The 17,123-nt window shown below is 57.9% G+C and overlaps 1 protein-coding gene across 1 annotated transcript; it reads left to right on the forward strand.

The window, feature by feature from the left end:
- Nucleotides 1-13,127, forward strand: LOC119522525 (paraneoplastic antigen Ma6F-like). Its single transcript, XM_037820943.1, has 5 exons — nucleotides 1-366; nucleotides 460-655; nucleotides 1,277-1,348; nucleotides 1,901-2,765; nucleotides 12,890-13,127. The coding sequence occupies exons 1-5, from the start codon at nucleotides 1-3 to the stop codon at nucleotides 12,966-12,968; spliced, it is 1,578 nt and encodes a 525-aa protein (XP_037676871.1). The 3' UTR covers nucleotides 12,969-13,127.
- Nucleotides 13,128-17,123: the final 3,996 nt, after the last annotated feature.

Below are 17,123 nucleotides of genomic sequence, written 5' to 3' on the forward strand. Positions count from 1 at the left end.
ATGGCGTTGGCGCTGCTGCGGGATTGGTGCAGATGGATGGGCGTGAACGCTCAGCGCTGTCTGCTCGTCCTGGGCATCCCGGAGGACTGTGCGGAGGAGGAACTCCGGGAGGCCGTGCAGGCCGCCCTGGGGTCCCTGGGCAGATACCGAATGCTCGGCGACGTCTTCAGAAAGGAGCTCCGGGCCAGGTGCGCCTTGATCGAATTCACTGAATATTTAAACCGAAGCTTGATCCCCCGAAAAATCGCAGGCAAGGGGGGGCCCTGGACTGTCATCTTCCTGCCCCAGGCCCCTCATGCAGAAATGCCGTATAGACCCAATCTCCCTGAACTGCCCCAGGGGCGAGAAGTGGCCCGCAGGGCAGGTGTGGCAGGAGACAAAGGCATGGAAGGAGCCACAGATGTGACTGAATCAGCAGGTGAAGCAAGAGCTGCAAAGATGTCAGGATCAGCTTGTGAGGAGGCAGGAGCTGCAGGTGAAGCAGGAGCTGCAGGTAAAGCAGGAGCTGCAAATGAGGCAGGAGGTGCAGGTGATGCAGGAGCTGTAGGTGAGGCAGGAGCTGCAAGTCAGGCACAAACTGCAGGTGAAGCAGAAGCTGCAGGTAAAGCAGGAGCTGCAAGTGAGGCAGGAGGTGCAGGTGATGCAGGAGCTGCAGGTGAGGCAAGAGCTGCATGTGATGCAGGAGCAGCAGGTGATACAAGAGGTGCAGGTGAGGCAGGAGGTGCAGGCGAGGCAAGAGCTGCAGGGGAAGCAAGAACTGCATGTGATGCAGGAGATGCATGTGATGCAAGACCTGCAGGAGAGGCAGGAGCTGCATGTGATGCAGGGGCTGCAGCTCATGCAGTAGCTGAAGGTGAGGCAGGAGCTGCAGGTGAGGCAAGAGCTGCAGCTGATGTAGGAGCTGCAGGTGACTCAGGAGCTGCAGGTGTGGCAGGAGCTGCAGGTGAGGCAGGAGCTGCAGGTGACTCAGGAGCTGCAGGTGTGGCAGGAGCTGCAGGTGAGGCAAGAGCTGCAGCTGATGTAGGAGCTACAGGTGACTCAGGAGCTGTAGGCGAGGCAGGAGCTGCAGGTGACTCAGGAGCTGCAGGTGAGGCAGGAGCTGCAAGTGAGGCAGGAGCTGTAGGTGGGGAATTTGCAGATGTGGCAGGAGCTGCAGAGGAGGCAGGAGCTGCAGGTGCTGCATTTGCAGATGTGGCAGGAGCTGCAGGTGAGGGAGGAGCTGCAGGTGAGGCAGGAGCTGCAGGTGAGGCATTTGCAGATGTGGCAGGAGCTGTAGGTGAGGCAGGAGCTGCAGGTGACTCAGGAGCTGCAGGTGAGGCAGGAGCTGCAGGTGAGGCAGGAGCTATAGGTGGGGCATTTGCAGATGTGGCAGGAGCTGCAGGTGAAGGAGGAGCTGCAGGTGAGGCAGGAGCTGCAGGTGAGGCAGGAGCTGTAGGTGGGGCATTTGCAGATGTGGCAGGAGCTGCAGGTGAAGGAGGAGCTGCAGGTGAGGCAGGAGCTGCAGGTGGGGCATTTGCAGATGTGGCAGGAGCTGCAGGTGAAGGAGGAGCTGCAGGTGTGGCAGGAGCTGTAGGTGGGGCATTTGCAGATGTGGCAGGAGCTGCAGGTGAGGCAGGAGCTGCAGGTGAGGCATTTGCAGATGTGGCAGGAGCTGCAGGTGACTCAGGAGCTGCAGATGTGGCAGGAGCTGCAGGTGAAGGAGGAGCTGCAGGTGAGGCAGGAGCTGCAGGTGGGGCATTTGCAGATGTGGCAGGAGCTGCAGGTGAAGGAGGAGCTGCAGGTGTTGCATTTGCAGATGTGGCAGAAGCTGCAGGTGAGGGAGGAGCTGTAGCTGATGCAGGAGGTGCAGGTGACTCAGGAGCTGCAGGTGAGGCAGGAGCTGCACGTGTGGCATTTGCAGATGTGGAAGGAGCTGCAGGTGAGGGAGGAGCTGCAGGTGAGGCCACAGCGGCAGGGGAGACCAGGTCCTGGGCCGAGCGCTGGAGGCAGGCCCTGTACCCTCTGCTGGAAAGCACGACCCACCAGGAGCTGAGACGCTTCTCCGGGAGGGCAGAGCCGGGCCTCGGGGAGGAGGCCTTCGAGGGCTGGCTGGAGCACGCCAGCGACGTGCTGTCCCGGTGGCGCCAGGTGTCGGAAACGGAGAGGCGGCGGCTGCTGGAGAGCTTGAGCGGGCCCGCGCTCGACCTGCTGCGCGGCCTCCTGGCGGAAAAGCCCACCCTCCCGGCGCAGGACTGCCTGGCGGCGCTGGCGCAGGTGTTCAGCTACCAGGACACGCGCATGACGGCGCGGCTGAAGCTCCTCACCTGTGCGCAGCGGCCCCAGGAGAGCCTGTTTGCCTACGTGATGCGCCTGGAGGGCCTGCTGCAGGCGGCCATGGAGAAGGGGGCCGTGCACCCCACCATCGCCGACCAGGTGCGCGCCCGGCAGGTGCTGCTGCGCGCTCGGCCCAACGCCACGCTCCGGAGCCAGCTGCAGCGGCTGCGTCTGGAGAGGAGGCCCCCCGGCTTCGTGGAGCTGCTGCGGCTCGTGCGGGAGACCGAGGCCTGGGAAGCCGCCCTGGCCAGGGGCGAGCAGGGCCATGCGGAGCAATGGCTCTGGGTCTCCGGGGAAGACCTGGGCACCGCCCAAGCCGCGCCTGCCAGTGGAGACGCCGCCCAGGTCGCCACGACCACTGAGGAAGATGCAAATGCTCCTGGCCCTGCGGGCATGGATCAGGCAGGGCCGGCAGAGACCCCCGTGGCCAGTGGGGGCACCGCCCGCCCCAGGTGGGCAGTGTTTCTGGGGCAGGCCCCGGGGGTTGTGGCCGTGGGCCTGAGGGCCTGGCCCAGGCAGGAGTTGGCGAGGCCGCGGAGACCCCCGGAGAGGAGTCGGGAAAGGCGGGCGGGGCTGGGGGGGGGTGGGCCGCTCCGAGTGCCCCTCGTGCAAATAGGCTCCCAAGGCCCAGGGCCCCCTGGTTCCCCCCTCCTGCACGGGGCCTGGCCACCCCCCTGAGCCCTCCCAAGGGGCCCAGGTGACCAACAGAGAATCAGGGAGGGGGTGGGAGGGGACTGCCCCCCACTGCAGCGTCTCAGAGGCCTGGAGGCCCTCCCGAGCGGCCAGCCCCCCACCCCACCCACCCACCCCACCCGGCAGAAGGGCACCTGAAGACATCTGCCACCCGCCTGCCTGGGTCTCCAGTTGACTCGTCTGGGGGGGGGTGGCGGCCGGTTGCTAAATCCTAGGCTCTCAGGACTGCTCGGAGGGTACCGGCGGCGGGGGCTCTTTCCCGGAGGCAAGGGCGAGGCGGGGGACTTGGCCAGGTCCCCGGCGGTGGCGTGCAAAGTATGGAGGGCGGCGAAAAAGCAACAGGCGGGACACGTTTCTTTTAGGGTGAAGAAGCCAAGAGAGCTTATTAGGGGAGAGTACAAGCTTATATCGGGCGGTTTAGAGGGCGGGGTAGCTGTAGAGGTTAAAGGCTTGGATTGGTTCTGAGAGGGCGCGGAGGTTGTTTGAAAAGGGGCGGGAGTTGCTCCGGTAACGGGGAGTGGGCGGGCAAGGTAAAGGGGGCGGTTTTTTCCGGCAAGCTTCCCCTGACGGTTGTACTTTGGGGTGAGGAAATGGGGCCTGCATTCGGCTCCACTTTCTCAGGCCCGGGGGGCCGTGGAGGGCGCTACCACCCGTGCCCCACTACCTTTCCTAGGGGCTGATCAGTTCCCCTGGCCCAGGCCCGCCAAGTTGGAACTCGATAACAGTGTCCCGCATTTCCCCCTTCTTTTCTAATTAGAGGAAGAAGCTTACCGGAGAGATCCGCCAGGGGATGAGGGAAAGGGGAGGTGGGGGAAGGGATAGGGGTAGATGGTAGTTAGAGAGGCTGGAGCTTGACGTTGGTGCGGCGCCCGGGCGTTCGAGAGGGGCCTCGCTGCTTGCGGGATGGACGAGGGTGGCGACGCTGTGGGTCAGCTTCTTCAGTGGAGGCAAGTTGTTGATACTGGACTTGCACAAATGATGAAAAGACAGCATTGGCTTGGTTTTTAGCAAGCTGGACAATTCTGCGGATAATGCAGGGCCCTAGGGTGAGAGCTAGAATAATCATTAGTAGGGGGCCGATGAGAGGGAGGAGGTATGGGAGGAGGGGGGTAAAGATGTGGGACCAATAGTTGGCAGCTTCACGGTTTCTTTTGCGTTGTTCTAGTCCCTCTCGGACCTTTTTTAGGCTGTCTTCGGCGAGACCTGTGGAATTGGCATATACACAGCACTCTTCTCCTAGGGCGGCGCAAAGGCCTCCTTCTTTGAGGAGGAGAAGGTCGAGACCTCGGCGGTTTTGGAGCACGACCTCAGAGAGGGAATTGACAGAATTTTTAAGATGGGAAATAGCGTCTTGTAGGTGACGAATGTCCTCGTCAACAGCCGCCCGGAGGTGAGTTAGGGCGGAGTCTTGACTGGCTAATGCAGCGATTCCGGTGCCAGCGCCTGCAAGACCTAGGAGGGAGGCAATCGTGAGGACGGTGATGGGCTCTCGCTTTTGCAGAGGGGCAGGAACTGCAGTTGTTTCCAGGTGGAGGAAGAAGTCTTCCTTGCTGTGGTACAGGACCCTAGGGATAAGGACAATTAGGAGGCAAGTTTCTTTAGTTATATTGATGGTTTGCACGTTAAGGCAGGGGGTAAGTCCTGTAGAGGAGCAGAGCCATTGGGAGGAGTTATGAGGAATGAGAAATTTGGCAGAGCTGCTGGGAGATGAGTAGTTGGCACAAGCTGTGAGGTTGGGAGAGTTACTTGAGCGAGGGCGGATGCACTTTCCTGTAAAGGAGACTGAATGAAAGGTTAGGGGGACGGCAGAGGTATTCCAATTGCATTCCGAGGGGCTGTCCTCTGTGTTTTCTGAAAAGGAGAGGTTGGAGGCAACTGGCTCATACAGGGGGGAGGAAGTGGAGAGGCAAAGCCAACAAGAGGAGGTAAGATTGGGGTTGGAGGAATTCACTGAGGTGAAGGCTGCTTGGATAAGGCCGAGGAGGGGAGAGGAGTAGCGAGAGGAGTAGCGAGAGGGGGGTAGAGGAGGTCGGGGTGGTGGGGTTGGCGATGCATTGTTTGCAGCTGAGGTGCGGCTGGTTGGAGCTGAGGTGCGGCTGGAGGGCTGTGGAAAAAGGGGGTTAATGACTTTATTGGGACCGATAGCAGAGGGGTTTTTTAGTACAGCCTCCTTTTTTATCAAAATAAGGGAACCTGGGTCGCCTCCTGGAACGTAAATTCGGAAGCCCCAAGTTCGACCGAGTAGCCAAGAGGGATCAGTAGGAAGCTGCACGGTGAGCATAAGCTTTTTGGGGCAGGTGAGAAACTCAAACAGACCGTTGTTGGACATACAGGCATTTTCAACTTCAGTAAGGGTTAGATAACGATCAGAAACGGGAGGTTTCCAACCTGTGGCTATTGTTTCACACCCCCAGTACGGGCAGTAATAGTCCTTTGGGGAGTTGCAATATGATTTTCCAAGATTTACTTGGGGACACATGTAATATTGGGCCTGGTTAAGACTGGTAGGGAAACGACCTGGGGAGAATAGGTCGGAGGCGTAAATGGAAAAGGAGACTTGCATAGAGATATTGGTTCGTATAATTATGTTATCTTCCCACCGCGCTAGTGTCCATTTCCAAGGCTGGTGGGGGTTGGCCTGCGGTCACAGTTGATTTATCTGGGGGGGGGGCGGCCAGTTGCTGAACCCTCGGCTCTCGGCGTTGCTCGGAGGGTACCGGCGGCGGGGGCTCTTTCCCGGAGGCGAGGGCGAGGCGGGGGACTGGGCCCGGTCCCCGGCGGAGGCGTGCAAGGTGTGGAGGGCGGCGAGAAGGGAAAGACAAGACACTCTTCCTCCAGTAGGGGTAGAACAAAAGGGCAAAAGGGTCTGTATTCAGGGGGGTAAAGCCAAGAGCGTTTATTAGGGGTGAGCACAGGTTATATAGGCTGGCATAGAGGGCGGGGGTTGTTACAAGTCAATGCTGAGGGGATAAAGGCTAGGATTGGTTCTGAGAGGGTGCGGAGGTTGTTTGAAAAGGGGCGGGAGTTGCTCTGGCAACGGTGTCTGGCAACAATGTATGCGCACTGGTGGTGATGGGAGTTGCACTGGCAACGGGGAGTGTCCGGGCAAGATAAGGGGGTGGGGAAAAGGCGGTTCCCTCCGGCAAGCCTCCCCTAACATTGGTATTTTGGGTGAGGAAATGGGGCCTGCCTCCGGCCTCACTTTCCCAGGCCTGGGGGGCTGTGGAGGGCGCTGTCGCCCGTGCCCACCACCCTCCCCAGGGGCGGATCTGGTCCCCTGGCCCAGGCCCGCCAAGTTGAAGCATGTAATCAGTGTCCCGCATTGGCCTGTGTAGAAGAGGCGAGGGTTAACATGGCTATTAGAAGAGAAGCTATGCTTGGGTGAGGGTTGTGAAGGTGTAGGGGGCTGGCTTTTGCCTGTCTGTATAGGCGCATGATTTGGACGATTTCTTGTCTTTCCTCTTGCGAGTTTTCAGGCCTCTCCGGGGGTGCTCTCGGACGGCCTTCCTGGTTCAGTTGTAAGGTTGTCATCTGGTATGTTAGGCTGCGGAGACGGCGGCGTTCTCGTCTTGTCAGCCGTTTGGCTGCTGGTGGCGGGTCGGATTGCTTTTCCCGGGATCCAGATTGGTTGTGCTGCATCATCTGGGAAAACACAAGCAAACCCGCGCCCCTGGGCGAGGAGTGGGGAGGGACCCTTCCAGGCATTATTTTCTGGGTCCTTCCAGTAGACCATCGGGGCCTGGGTGGGCCTATACGAGGGCCCCCAATGTTTATGTAGGGGCGAAAGTCCTTCTTTATTGAATGTGAGTAGATTAAGGTGAATAAGGGCTGCTATGATAAGGTCCCCTGGAGTTGCCTGGGGGAGCATTGCCCTTTCTTTTTCAATTTGTGTTTTTAAGCGGCGATGGACTGCTTCCACAATGGCTTGTCCCTGTGGATTATAAGGGATGCCGAAATGATGGGTGATGTTATATAACTGAAGAAAGGCCGCAAAGGAGGCACTGCGATAGGCAGGCCCATTGTCCGTTTTTATGTCCCAGGGGACTCCCATGAAGAGAATTCCCTGTCTTAGGGCCTTGATACAGTGTTTGGCTGTTTCCCCGGCGAGGGGGACTGCATAACACATGGCTGAGAAGGTGTCAATCATTACATGTACATACTTGAGGCGCCCAAAGGATGGAACATGAGTTACATCCATTTGCCATCTAGAATTGGGTTTTAGGCCTCGTGGGTTGACTCCCTGAGGTTGCAAGGGGCCAAGCGGCGCAAAGGGCGCACAAGTTGCACAATTGCGGACAAGATGTTTACAGGTATCTAGGGGGAGGCCACATAAATGATGCAACGACGTAGCCGAAAAGTGAAATCTAGAATGCAATAACTTAGCCTGGTTAACAGCATCCCCCGAAGGGGCTGCCGTGTGAGTTAGCATAGCTTGGGTAGTCTGAGCTGAGACCGCTTGGTCTACTATACTATTGCCATTAGCCAAGGGCCCCGGAAGGCCTGAGTGACTACGAATATGGCTAATGAACCAAGGATCCTGTCGATGCTCCAGGATGCTCCTGAGGGTAGAAAGTGCTTTATCAATGGCCGAGTCCCCGGGGAAAAAGGTGGAAAACGCGAGGACTCAGCAGACCTGATAAGTGTAGAGGCTGTCAGTGAAAATGTTTACTAGGTGGTTACAGTGGGCGTTTAGCGCGTATGACACTGCCAGAATTTCCCCCACTTGGACTGAATGAAGGTTGACATAACTGAATAGGCGGGGTTCCGGGTGGTCCTGTGAATAAGAGAGGAAGGCGAAACGGGTTTTGGAGGCGTCAGTAAAGACGGTGGTGGCACCCGGGATGGGTGCAGAGGAGGGGAAAGGATGGAAGGGGCTACGGAAGGGAAGCTTGGCGAGCCCCTGTAACAGTCGATGGCTAGGATAGTGGCAGCTGAATTCTCCCTGAAATCCTTCTAAGAGGATTTGCATGTCCGGGTTATCACGTATAAGCAGGCGGGTTTGGCCTGCGTCTAGGGGTCAAACAATTTTTTCCGGCGGCTCTCCGAATACATGAACAGCCAGGGTGGCTAGATCTGAAGCTAGGCTGATCCAGAGCCGCACTGCGGGGCAAATTTTTCTAAGCCGGCTTTTAGCAGGGTGCACCCAAAGTAGAGGGCCTTCCTGCCACAGGCAGCCCATGGGTGTGCCGGGCGTAGGAAGGATGAATGCTATAAGATTGCCCTCTTTAGTGCTGAACCTGTTGAGACAGCAGGCGGTGAGTGCCTTGTTAATTGCGGCAATGGCTTCCTTTGCCTCCTGGGTGAGCTCAATGCACCGGGAGATTGCTAGCGGCGGGGCTTCAGGGACACTCAGCAGCATAAAGAGTGGTTGGAGCTGCGCGGTGGTGATTGGTAACGCAGAGCAGAGCCAATTGATCTGACCGCAGAGCTGTTGAAGCTCAGTGATAGTGACCCGATCCGGTATGTCCAGCTGGGGAGCGGACGGGGCAATGGTTCTATCAATACTAAACCCTAAGAAGGCTAATGGTGGCACAATTTGAAATTTATCGGGCTGAACCGTAAGGCCGAGGTCAGCTAAATTAGTGGTGAGGTCTTTGAGGATTAGAGGAAGTGCCTCGGCGTCCTCAGAGGCCACCAAGATGTCATCCATGTAATGGATGAGCATGGCCCGCTTTCGCAGGGGGGCCACTGCGTGATTAACATACATTTGGCAGATGGCCGGACTGTTACGCATCCCTTGAGGGAGGACTTTCCATTGGTACCTGCTAGCCGCGCCCGCGTGATTGGGGACGGGAACTGTAAAGGCAAAGCGCGGGCGGTCTCGCTCATGTAGCGGGATGGAAAAGAAACAGTCTTTGATGTCAATGGTGGCTACATGATAGTGGGCCGGGATGGCTACCGGATGGGGGAGGCCAGGCTGCAGGGAACCCATGGGAAGAATATGCTTATTGATTTCCCGCAGATCATTGAGGAGCCTAAATTTCCCTGTGGCTTTTTTATGAATAACAAACACTGGCGAATTATAGGGACTAGTAGAAGGCTCTATGTGGCCAGCGTCCAATTGTTCTTGGACAAGGGCTTGGAGTGCTACTAATTTATGCGTGGGAAGGGGCCACTGCTCCACCCATATAGGTTCCTCAGTATCCCACTGCAGAGGAACGGGCGCTGGAGGTGTTAAACGAGCAGTGGCGCACATTATTGGGGGGGCTGTGTGGTAAGCACTGCCCCGGAGGCGGCGAGGATGTCGCGGCCCCATAAAATTTGGTCTATGGTGTGTAGAAATAACGGGCGGAAGGTGCCTGAGTGGCCCTCTTCATCCTCCCACTTAATGGGCCCTATGGCCTGGAGAGAGGTGGAGGTACCAGTGGCTCCCACTACCGAGGGACCATCGAGAACCATGCACATGGTGGCATACTGAGCGGGCATGCAAGAGACTTCTGCCCCTGAATCGAGCGTGCCCGTGTACCATTGCCCCCCTATTCTTAACTTACGAGTAGGCTTTTCTGGAGTGATAGGGACTGTCCAGACAAGCGTTTTACTGCCGGTGAAGTGATTAGTTTTATTAGAACCGGCCGGCACGCTGCCTCTTAGGGGCGGGGCTGAGGCTTGCCCCGCTTGGAGTTTAAAGCTTGCTCAGCGTTTTGGCGCTGATTGACACCAGGGCAGCGGCAGAGGTTTTTGGGGTTATTTTTACAATCGCGCGCCCAGTGATAGCCACGCTGGCAGCGTGGGCAAGGAGTGGGAGGGGGGCGCCCATTGCGCTGCATGAAAGGCGGGTGGTTGACTTCTGCATTGGGGCACTCCCGGGCAAAATGACCGCTCTGCCCGCACTTAAAGCAACCGGTGGTGGCGGCTAAGGCGGCAGTGACAGCGCCAGAGACAGCCTGGGCTAGGGACGCGGCAGCTGGGTCAAAGGCGCTGCAGGTGAGTACCCAATCGTATAGGCTTTTCTCCCGCAAGGGAAGAATAGCCTGCTTGCAAGGGGGATTGGCTCCCTTGAGAACGAGTTCTCGAGCGAGAGCCAGTTGGGCCTGGGGATCACTAACCTTTCGAGCGCAGGTTTCTTCAACCCTAGAGACAAAGGTGGCAAAAGGCTCATTTGGCTCCTGGAGGAGCTTGGTGAATTTAGTAGGCCGACAGGCGGAACAGTTGGCAAAAGCTCGCAAGGCGATTCCCCGAAGGATAGGCCAAAAGGTGGCAGGCGCATTAATATAGGCGGATGCATTTATAAACGCTCCCGTGCCCAAGTAGGCTTCGGAGTGATGATAGACTCCAGTGGCCGCGTCTTGCTCGCTTTGCTTAGCTGCTTCCGCCTGGAAGTGAGCACGCCAATCAACGAACTGTCCGGGGTTAAGGATAGTACGGGCAAGCGAGGCCCAGTCTTGGGGGAGGCAAAAGTCCATGGCGAGATCCTGCAGTAATTGGGAAGCATATGGGCTACCTAACCCGTCCTCCTTGACGGCCCTGCGAAGCTGCTTGATAGTATCTGAGTTAATGGGATACCAGTCGTACGGTTTCTGTGGTGTGGGGGTAAGGTTAAGAGGAAAGCAGCGAAAAGCACGAGAGAAAGGAGGACGCGCTTGCAGAGGGTCTGGCACAGGGGTGGGGGCAGGGGCAGCGTTGCCCCAAGGGTTGCCTTGAGGTGTAGAAGGCAGCCAGGGGTTGTTAGTCGGCAGGGTGGGAGGAGCGGCGGCAGCTGCCGGTAGCGGCTCCGAGGGGGAGCTTGTCGAAGGGGAAGGCGGAAGTGGGAGGCCCCAAGCGTCGCAAGATGGCGGCGCGGTAGGCGTGGTTAAGACACAAGATGGCGGACTAGCTCCGCCCTGTGAAAGGGCGGGGTTTAAGGCATAAGATGGCGGACTAACTCCGCCCTGTGAAAGGGCGGGGCCTAAGGTGTAAGATGGCGGACTAGCTCCGCCCTGTGAAAGGGCGGGGTAAAGCGCACGCGGTTTCCGGCCCGGCTTAGGGCTGACGTCATCACTAGAGCACTTCCTCCCCTCAGTGGAAGAAGAAGGAGGAAGTTCGCCATTTTGGAGAGGTTTAGTATTGCTTTGTTTTTGGGGGGCGACTTCGAGCGCGTTGTTAATTTGCTCGATTAAGGATTTTGTGTCCGAATCGTGGTGTACATTAGTATCGCTGTCTGAATCTGTTGACTGGGTTGATAGGGCCTCCTTGGATTTAATGGGGTCTCGATCAGGGGGGAGGGAGCCTTGAAGGCAGGAGCGGATGGTTATTAAGGTGGGGAGCAAGCCGGGAGGGAAGCGCTTGCTCTCATGTTTCATGGCGTTGGTGACCCGATCAATAAGGCGATTATAAGTAATAGGGTCCCAAAGATGGCAAGTGGTGAGCCATGGGTTAAAGGGCAACAGGAGGTCCCAGTATACTTGCAGCTGCCGGACAGACACCTTACAGCGATGTGTGTCTAGGAGACCCGCCAGAGCGCGAACTTGGGGTGCTTGGCGTGCAGATAGACGATTACCCATAGCGGAGGGAGAAAAGAAAAAGGGGGGTTGATTATTGAGTAAAGAAAATGAGGTAAACCGTGGCCGCGAGGCCGAAGGAGACGGCGAGAATAGAAGGCAGGACCCTCTAGTAGCGAGAGCAGTTTGGGGGGGCGGTCGCAAAGAGGCACACCGCGCCAAACAAAGAAACAAAGACACAGAGGACTACAGCAAAGTAATGGAGGGGAAGAGGGAAAGCTACTGGAGGAAGAGTGTTAGGAGGAATGGGGGGGACATAGGAAGAGAAGACGAAAGGTAGTCGGGGGCAAGAGCCAGGTTAATGCGGGAAAGGAAGAGCAGCCCGGGCGCGGAGCGGCGTGGGAGAGGCGGCTCCGGACGTGGAGCGGCGAGGGAGAGGCGGTTCCGCGGGGCGGCGAGGGAGAGGCGGCCCTTACCTTGCAGGCGAGGAGAAGGGGAGTGGGAGAGGCGTCCGGGCGAGCGGGTGGTTTTACTGGACCACTGCGTGGAGAGGACTTTTAATCCCAGGGTCGTGGGTTCGAGCCCCACGTTGGGCGCCAGTTGCGGTCGCAGTTGGTTCGTCTGGGGGGGGGGTGGCGGCTGGTTGCTAAATCCTAGGCTCTCAGGACTGCTCGGAGGGTACCGGCGGCGGGGGCTCTTTCCCGGAGGCGAGGGCGAGGCGGGGGACTTGGCCAGGTCCCCGGCGGTGGCATGCAAAGTATGGAGGGCGGCGAGAAAGGAACAGGCGGGACACGCTTCTTTTAGGGTGAAGAAGCCAAGAGAGCTTATTAGGGGAGAGTACAAGCTTATATCGGGCGGTTTAGAGGGCGGGGTAGCTGTAGAGGTTAAAGGCTTGGATTGGTTCTGAGAGGGCGCGGAGGTTGTTTGAAAAGGGGCGGGAGTTGCTCCGGTAACGGGGAGTGGGCGGGCAAGGTAAAGGGGGCGGTTTTTTCCGGCAAGCTTCCCCTGACGGTTGTACTTTGGGGTGAGGAAATGGGGCCTGCATTCGGCTCCACTTTCTCAGGCCCGGGGGTCCGTGGAGGGCGCTACCACCCGTGCCCCACTACCTTTCCTAGGGGCTGATCAGTTCCCCTGGCCCAGGCCCGCCAAGTTGGAACTCGATAACAGTGTCCCGCATCCCAACAGGGGTACTCCACTCCCCACGCCTTGGGGCACGCTGCCCTGGTCCTGGGTGCCCACCCGTCCCTCGGTGGGCCCCGTCGTCACCCACGTGTGCAGCAAACGCCCACCCACCCCCACCGTGTTCCGGGCAGAGCCGCTGCTGTGCTCGCCCCGGGGTGGGCGTTGTGGGCCCTGCGCCCCCTCGGCCGAGTGTCCCGTCTGGGGAGCTCGGCCCTGCTTTCTGGGGTCCGCGTGGGCCGCCATTGCCTGTTCTTGTGGAGCTGTGTGTGTTCTTATCCGAGCAGTTGTCCCCCGGAGACCCCGAGCCGAGTCCCAGGAGAGGCGGGAAGGATGGCCGAGGGTCTGGCCGGCCCTCAGCCGTGAGGCGGAAGGAGGGACGGACCTGGAGCCGGGGCTGCGCGAAGCTCCGCGGGGACTGTGCTTGAAGTCCCACCCTGTCGTCATTTGTGACTCAGTTTCCTCGACGTGGTGCTGTTCTCTGCTGTTTCCCAGTGTCCCTCTGTGATCCCCTGCGAGTGCACATGGCCACTGTCCCTCGTCCCGGCAGGAGGCACGTCCTGGGGCCCTCGGGAGGGGAGAACCGGGCAGAGGGCCCTCCTCAGGGACCCCCAGGAAAGGGGGTGTGCCGGGACCCGTGGCCTCGAGGGGCGGTTCCACGTTCTCTGTTGTAATTCCTTCTAAATGGTTCCAGAAAACGTTTCTCTTCAATAAAGTTCATTGACTGTGTCCCCGAGTCCCGTTTCTGCTGGCGGCAGCTGGGGCAGGGTCTGCCCTGGTTTAGCCAGGAGGGGGAATGGGTGTTAGGCTTGGCCCATCAGATATCTGTTTGTGGGCGTCTGCATCTTGAATAGGTGATGCCCAGTCCTCCAGGATCCCCTGGGGACAAGCAGTTTTCCAAACCTAGTCCCCTGCTGTCTGCCAATTGTGCGAGCCCCCAGTGGCTGGAGGAGAATTGCCCTCTGTGCTTGAGGGGGTCACAGCCTTCTAGTGCCTCTGACCCCCACACTTGGCCCAATGCCCCAAGCCACCTAAGCATATCTGGCCACTTCTCTGGGGTCTCTCACCCTCACAATGTTGGGTGCTGCCATGTCTTGTTCATCCAGCATCAGGCAGGCCTTCAGGGAGTGTGGGTGAGTCTGCCACGTCCATTTCTGCAGTGAAAACCCAAGAGGCCCATCCCGCCCCTGAGTCCCTCCAGGGTCGTCCCAGGAGACATCCCTAGCCCTCTCCAAGTGATAAGAAGAAAGACAAATGGCAGAAGGCCTTTCACGCTTCTCTACTGGTGCCTGGTGTTCCGTTGGCCCCAGTGAGCTGCCGGGAATGGGGCACCCCACGGTGACTATACCCAGAAACCAGCCTGTGCCCATGGTAACGACCAAGCTCACTGTTGGCTAATAACTCCTACTGCTTCCCATGGGCAGTCTTGACTTCCCAAACTGGGATTTGTTCACCGATGGAGCCAACTGCTGGTTCCCGCATTTTCAAGCGCGGGGACCTCAGCCTTGGTCACAAAACGGAGCTCGTCCCAGTCGCTCCCCCAGGGTCTGGGGCTTGCCAGGCCGGGATGGGCCAGCGGGGCCAGGTTCCCACACATGGGGATGCCAGACCTGAGCCTTTGCAAGGCCAAGTTCACCCTTCCAGAGAAAAGGAAGGAGATGCTGCATGCCCAGCTCCTCTGGTGGTTTGTCCCTGGACGGACTCAGGACAAATTGGTGCTGCAAAGGCACTGGGAACAAACGGCTGCTGTCCCCCTCTGGCACAGTGTGGGGCAGTCTTTGCAGGAGGATGGGGTTTGGGGGAGGTGCTCACGGGATGCTCAGGATGGGTGGGTGCCAGGCCCTGGGTGGTCACAGGGCAGGGCCGGGAGACAGGGACAGGGTGGGGGGGGGGCTTTGCCTCCTGTCCCTTGGGACCCAGTGCTGTGGCTGAAGCCTGTGAGAGGGGCGCCCCCACTTGGGTGCGAGCAACAGGGCACAAAACCCTTGCCCGAGGAAGCCTGCAAGCTCCAGGTAAAGTCTGCACCTTCCTGCAAAGACTGTTTTGAGGAGGGGGGCTCTGGGCAGAGCGTGAGTGTGTGTGCATGGTGTGTGTGCAGGCATGTGTGTGTATGTGTGTGTGGTTGTATAAGTGTATGCACAAGTGTGTGTGTGGTGTGCCAATGTGTAGAGGTGCATGTATGTGTTGTATGTGGTTTATGGGTGGTGTGCATGTGTATGGACAAAAGTGTGATATGTGTGCACCTGTGGGGTGTGTAGTATACATGTGTGTCCATGTGTGTGGTGCGCATGAGTGGTTTCTGTGTGGTGTGTGTGTGTGTGTGAGCTGTGTGCATGATTTCTGTGTGGTGTGTGGGCATGTGCTTGTATGTGCATGTGGTGTATGCTTGGGTGAGTATGCCCCTGAGCGTGTGTGTGTGTGTGTGTGTGTTGGGCCAGAACCTGAGACTTCCAGTGGCTTCCTTCTTCCAGAGAACGTGGGAAACAGCATATCCACCGCCTCCAGCCCAGTGCAACCCCTCTCCCCCTCTGCAGCTCAGCCAGTGGGGGGCCTTGAGGGAGAACTTGGTGAGCTGTGGCAGACCCCAAAGCCCTTTTCTTTCCTGAGGTCTAAGGCTGGAGAAGCAGCCCAAGCCTTGTCCTGGGACAGACAAGTTCCTTCATCATTGCCCAAGTTGCTGTTTTTACCATCACTTGCATTCTAGACATGCCAGGATCCTGCCTGGGATTTGTCAGCTTTCCAAGGCGGTGGCATCAGTGCCAGCTGTTAGCCTGCCCCACTGCTGGGGGAGGGACTTACCAGCTTTGCTCCCTGAGCAGAGATCTCCGGGAACCCCATCTTCTCTCCCAAGGCCGTGGAACCCTGAGCCTAGCCCTGCCCTCCAGTATGTCCGAGGGCGGGTGAGGAGGAGGGGGACAGGGGAACAGGCAGTGCATCTGGGCAAAGCCCTGGAGGGGCCACGGAGGAAATGGAGAGCCATCCCTGGATTGGGGCAGTACGTGCCAAGTGTACTGTGCCCAGTGACCTACTCTGGAACTAATTCTCCAAGAGTTCCCTGCCCTGTATGGGTCCAGGTTAGAGTTGACCACAAGAGAAGTCTGCAGGAAATTTGGAAAGGGGCTGGGAAGCAGCAGCCATTTTTTGACACTCAGAAGGTGGGTGCAGGCCAGATGCTCACCTGTCTTCTCATCTGATCTGCAGCACCCCCCAGGTCGCTCCCCCATCCCCCAGTTTGTCCAGCCCTGGGTCAGGTGCAGGTGCAGCTCCATGGTGAAGGACACCAGCTTTTCCTGTGGGTCACCCGTGTCATCTAGGCTAGAGGTGGTGACTGACAGATATGGGCCCTTCCTTGCTCTCCCCCACTTCATATCCATCTCCCCATCCCACTGCCAGCCCTGCTGACTTCTGGCAGGCCCTAACCCACACTATAAGTTATGACTTATCATACGCATGGGATATGCATCCCTTATTCTCCATCACTCAGCAGTGGGTGAGCCACCACGGCCCAGGGGCTGGAAAGCAGAGCCTATTCCCAGAGCACCTTCCCTGCCATGAGGCCTTCCTCCACCCCACCCACCAGCCTGGGTCTGCTCTATATTCCAGGCGCTTTCATTGCTTTCCAGTCCTTTCAGGCCTCATGCTCTTTGACTTCTTCCCAAGTGGATGAGATGGTCCTCAATCTAAGGCTATGGGTCACGGTTTAGGAATGGCTCAGAGCTGGCATTGCTCAGAGCCAGGTGGCTGAAGCCCTGCCCATTGTCCACCTCTGGTCTCATTTGGAGGGATTGGGATGTCTCCTTCTCTGCACTGTCTTTAGCTTCTGTGGGAGGCCTCTGAGAGCCGGCCAGCCAAGGACTGCTTCCCAGCTGGGAGGCTTATTCCAAAGGACCACTGTGATTTTAACTGACAGTGAATTCAGCAGGGCTTAGTAACGGAAATTATCCCCCAGCTTCTCCCCCACAAACCACTTCTCAGCTCATATGTGGTGACCTTCAAGCAGGGGCTAAAGATCACCCTTTGCAGTCCAGGGCACCTGAGAATTTGCTTCCTGGTGACCGACCAAACCTGGGAGTGGATGGAGTTGACATGCTCTGAGCTTCTGGCCTATAATGTTATCTGCCTGCCAAAGATACAGACCTAAGAAAGGAAATTCCTTCAGGACCCTGGGCTCTTTTCCTTTGTGTTTGTGCAGAAAAGTGATGGGCTGGCCTTACTTTGAAACACAGCTTCAAAGAGGAAAATACTATTGGAAACTGCTACAACCCCAAACCACAGATTAGGAAGCATCCCAGCCAAATCCTGCTGAGCCACCTCGGAACTGGAGCAGAAATCAGATTTCCCCAAAGTTAAGGCTCAGTCACTCTCCTGAAAGTCTTAGAAAAATAAAAAGCAAATATCTGGTTAGATTAATGAAACAGGCCACAGAAGGGGTGGGACATCCCTGGGGAGACCCAGTCAGATGATAATAAAAATAATGAAAGGAGGAAAGGAACAGAGGAAAAGAGCAGATGAAGAGCACAT

The sequence above is a fragment of the Choloepus didactylus genome, chromosome X (assembly GCF_015220235.1).
Source record: "Choloepus didactylus isolate mChoDid1 chromosome X, mChoDid1.pri, whole genome shotgun sequence".
Taxonomy (NCBI): domain Eukaryota; kingdom Metazoa; phylum Chordata; class Mammalia; order Pilosa; family Megalonychidae; genus Choloepus; species Choloepus didactylus.

Bases quoted from the DNA above. Each gene is read 5' to 3' on its own strand.
- LOC119522525 (XM_037820943.1), top strand. From the start codon at position 1: ATGGCGTTGGCGCTGCTGCGGGATTGGTGCAGATGGATGGGCGTGAAC. The intron at 367-459 runs GTGGCAGGAGAC...TCAGCTTGTGAG, and splicing joins AAGTGGCCCGCAGGGCAGGT to GAGGCAGGAGCTGCAGGTGA. The intron at 1,349-1,900 runs GTGGGGCATTTG...TGGCATTTGCAG, and splicing joins AGGTGAGGCAGGAGCTATAG to ATGTGGAAGGAGCTGCAGGT.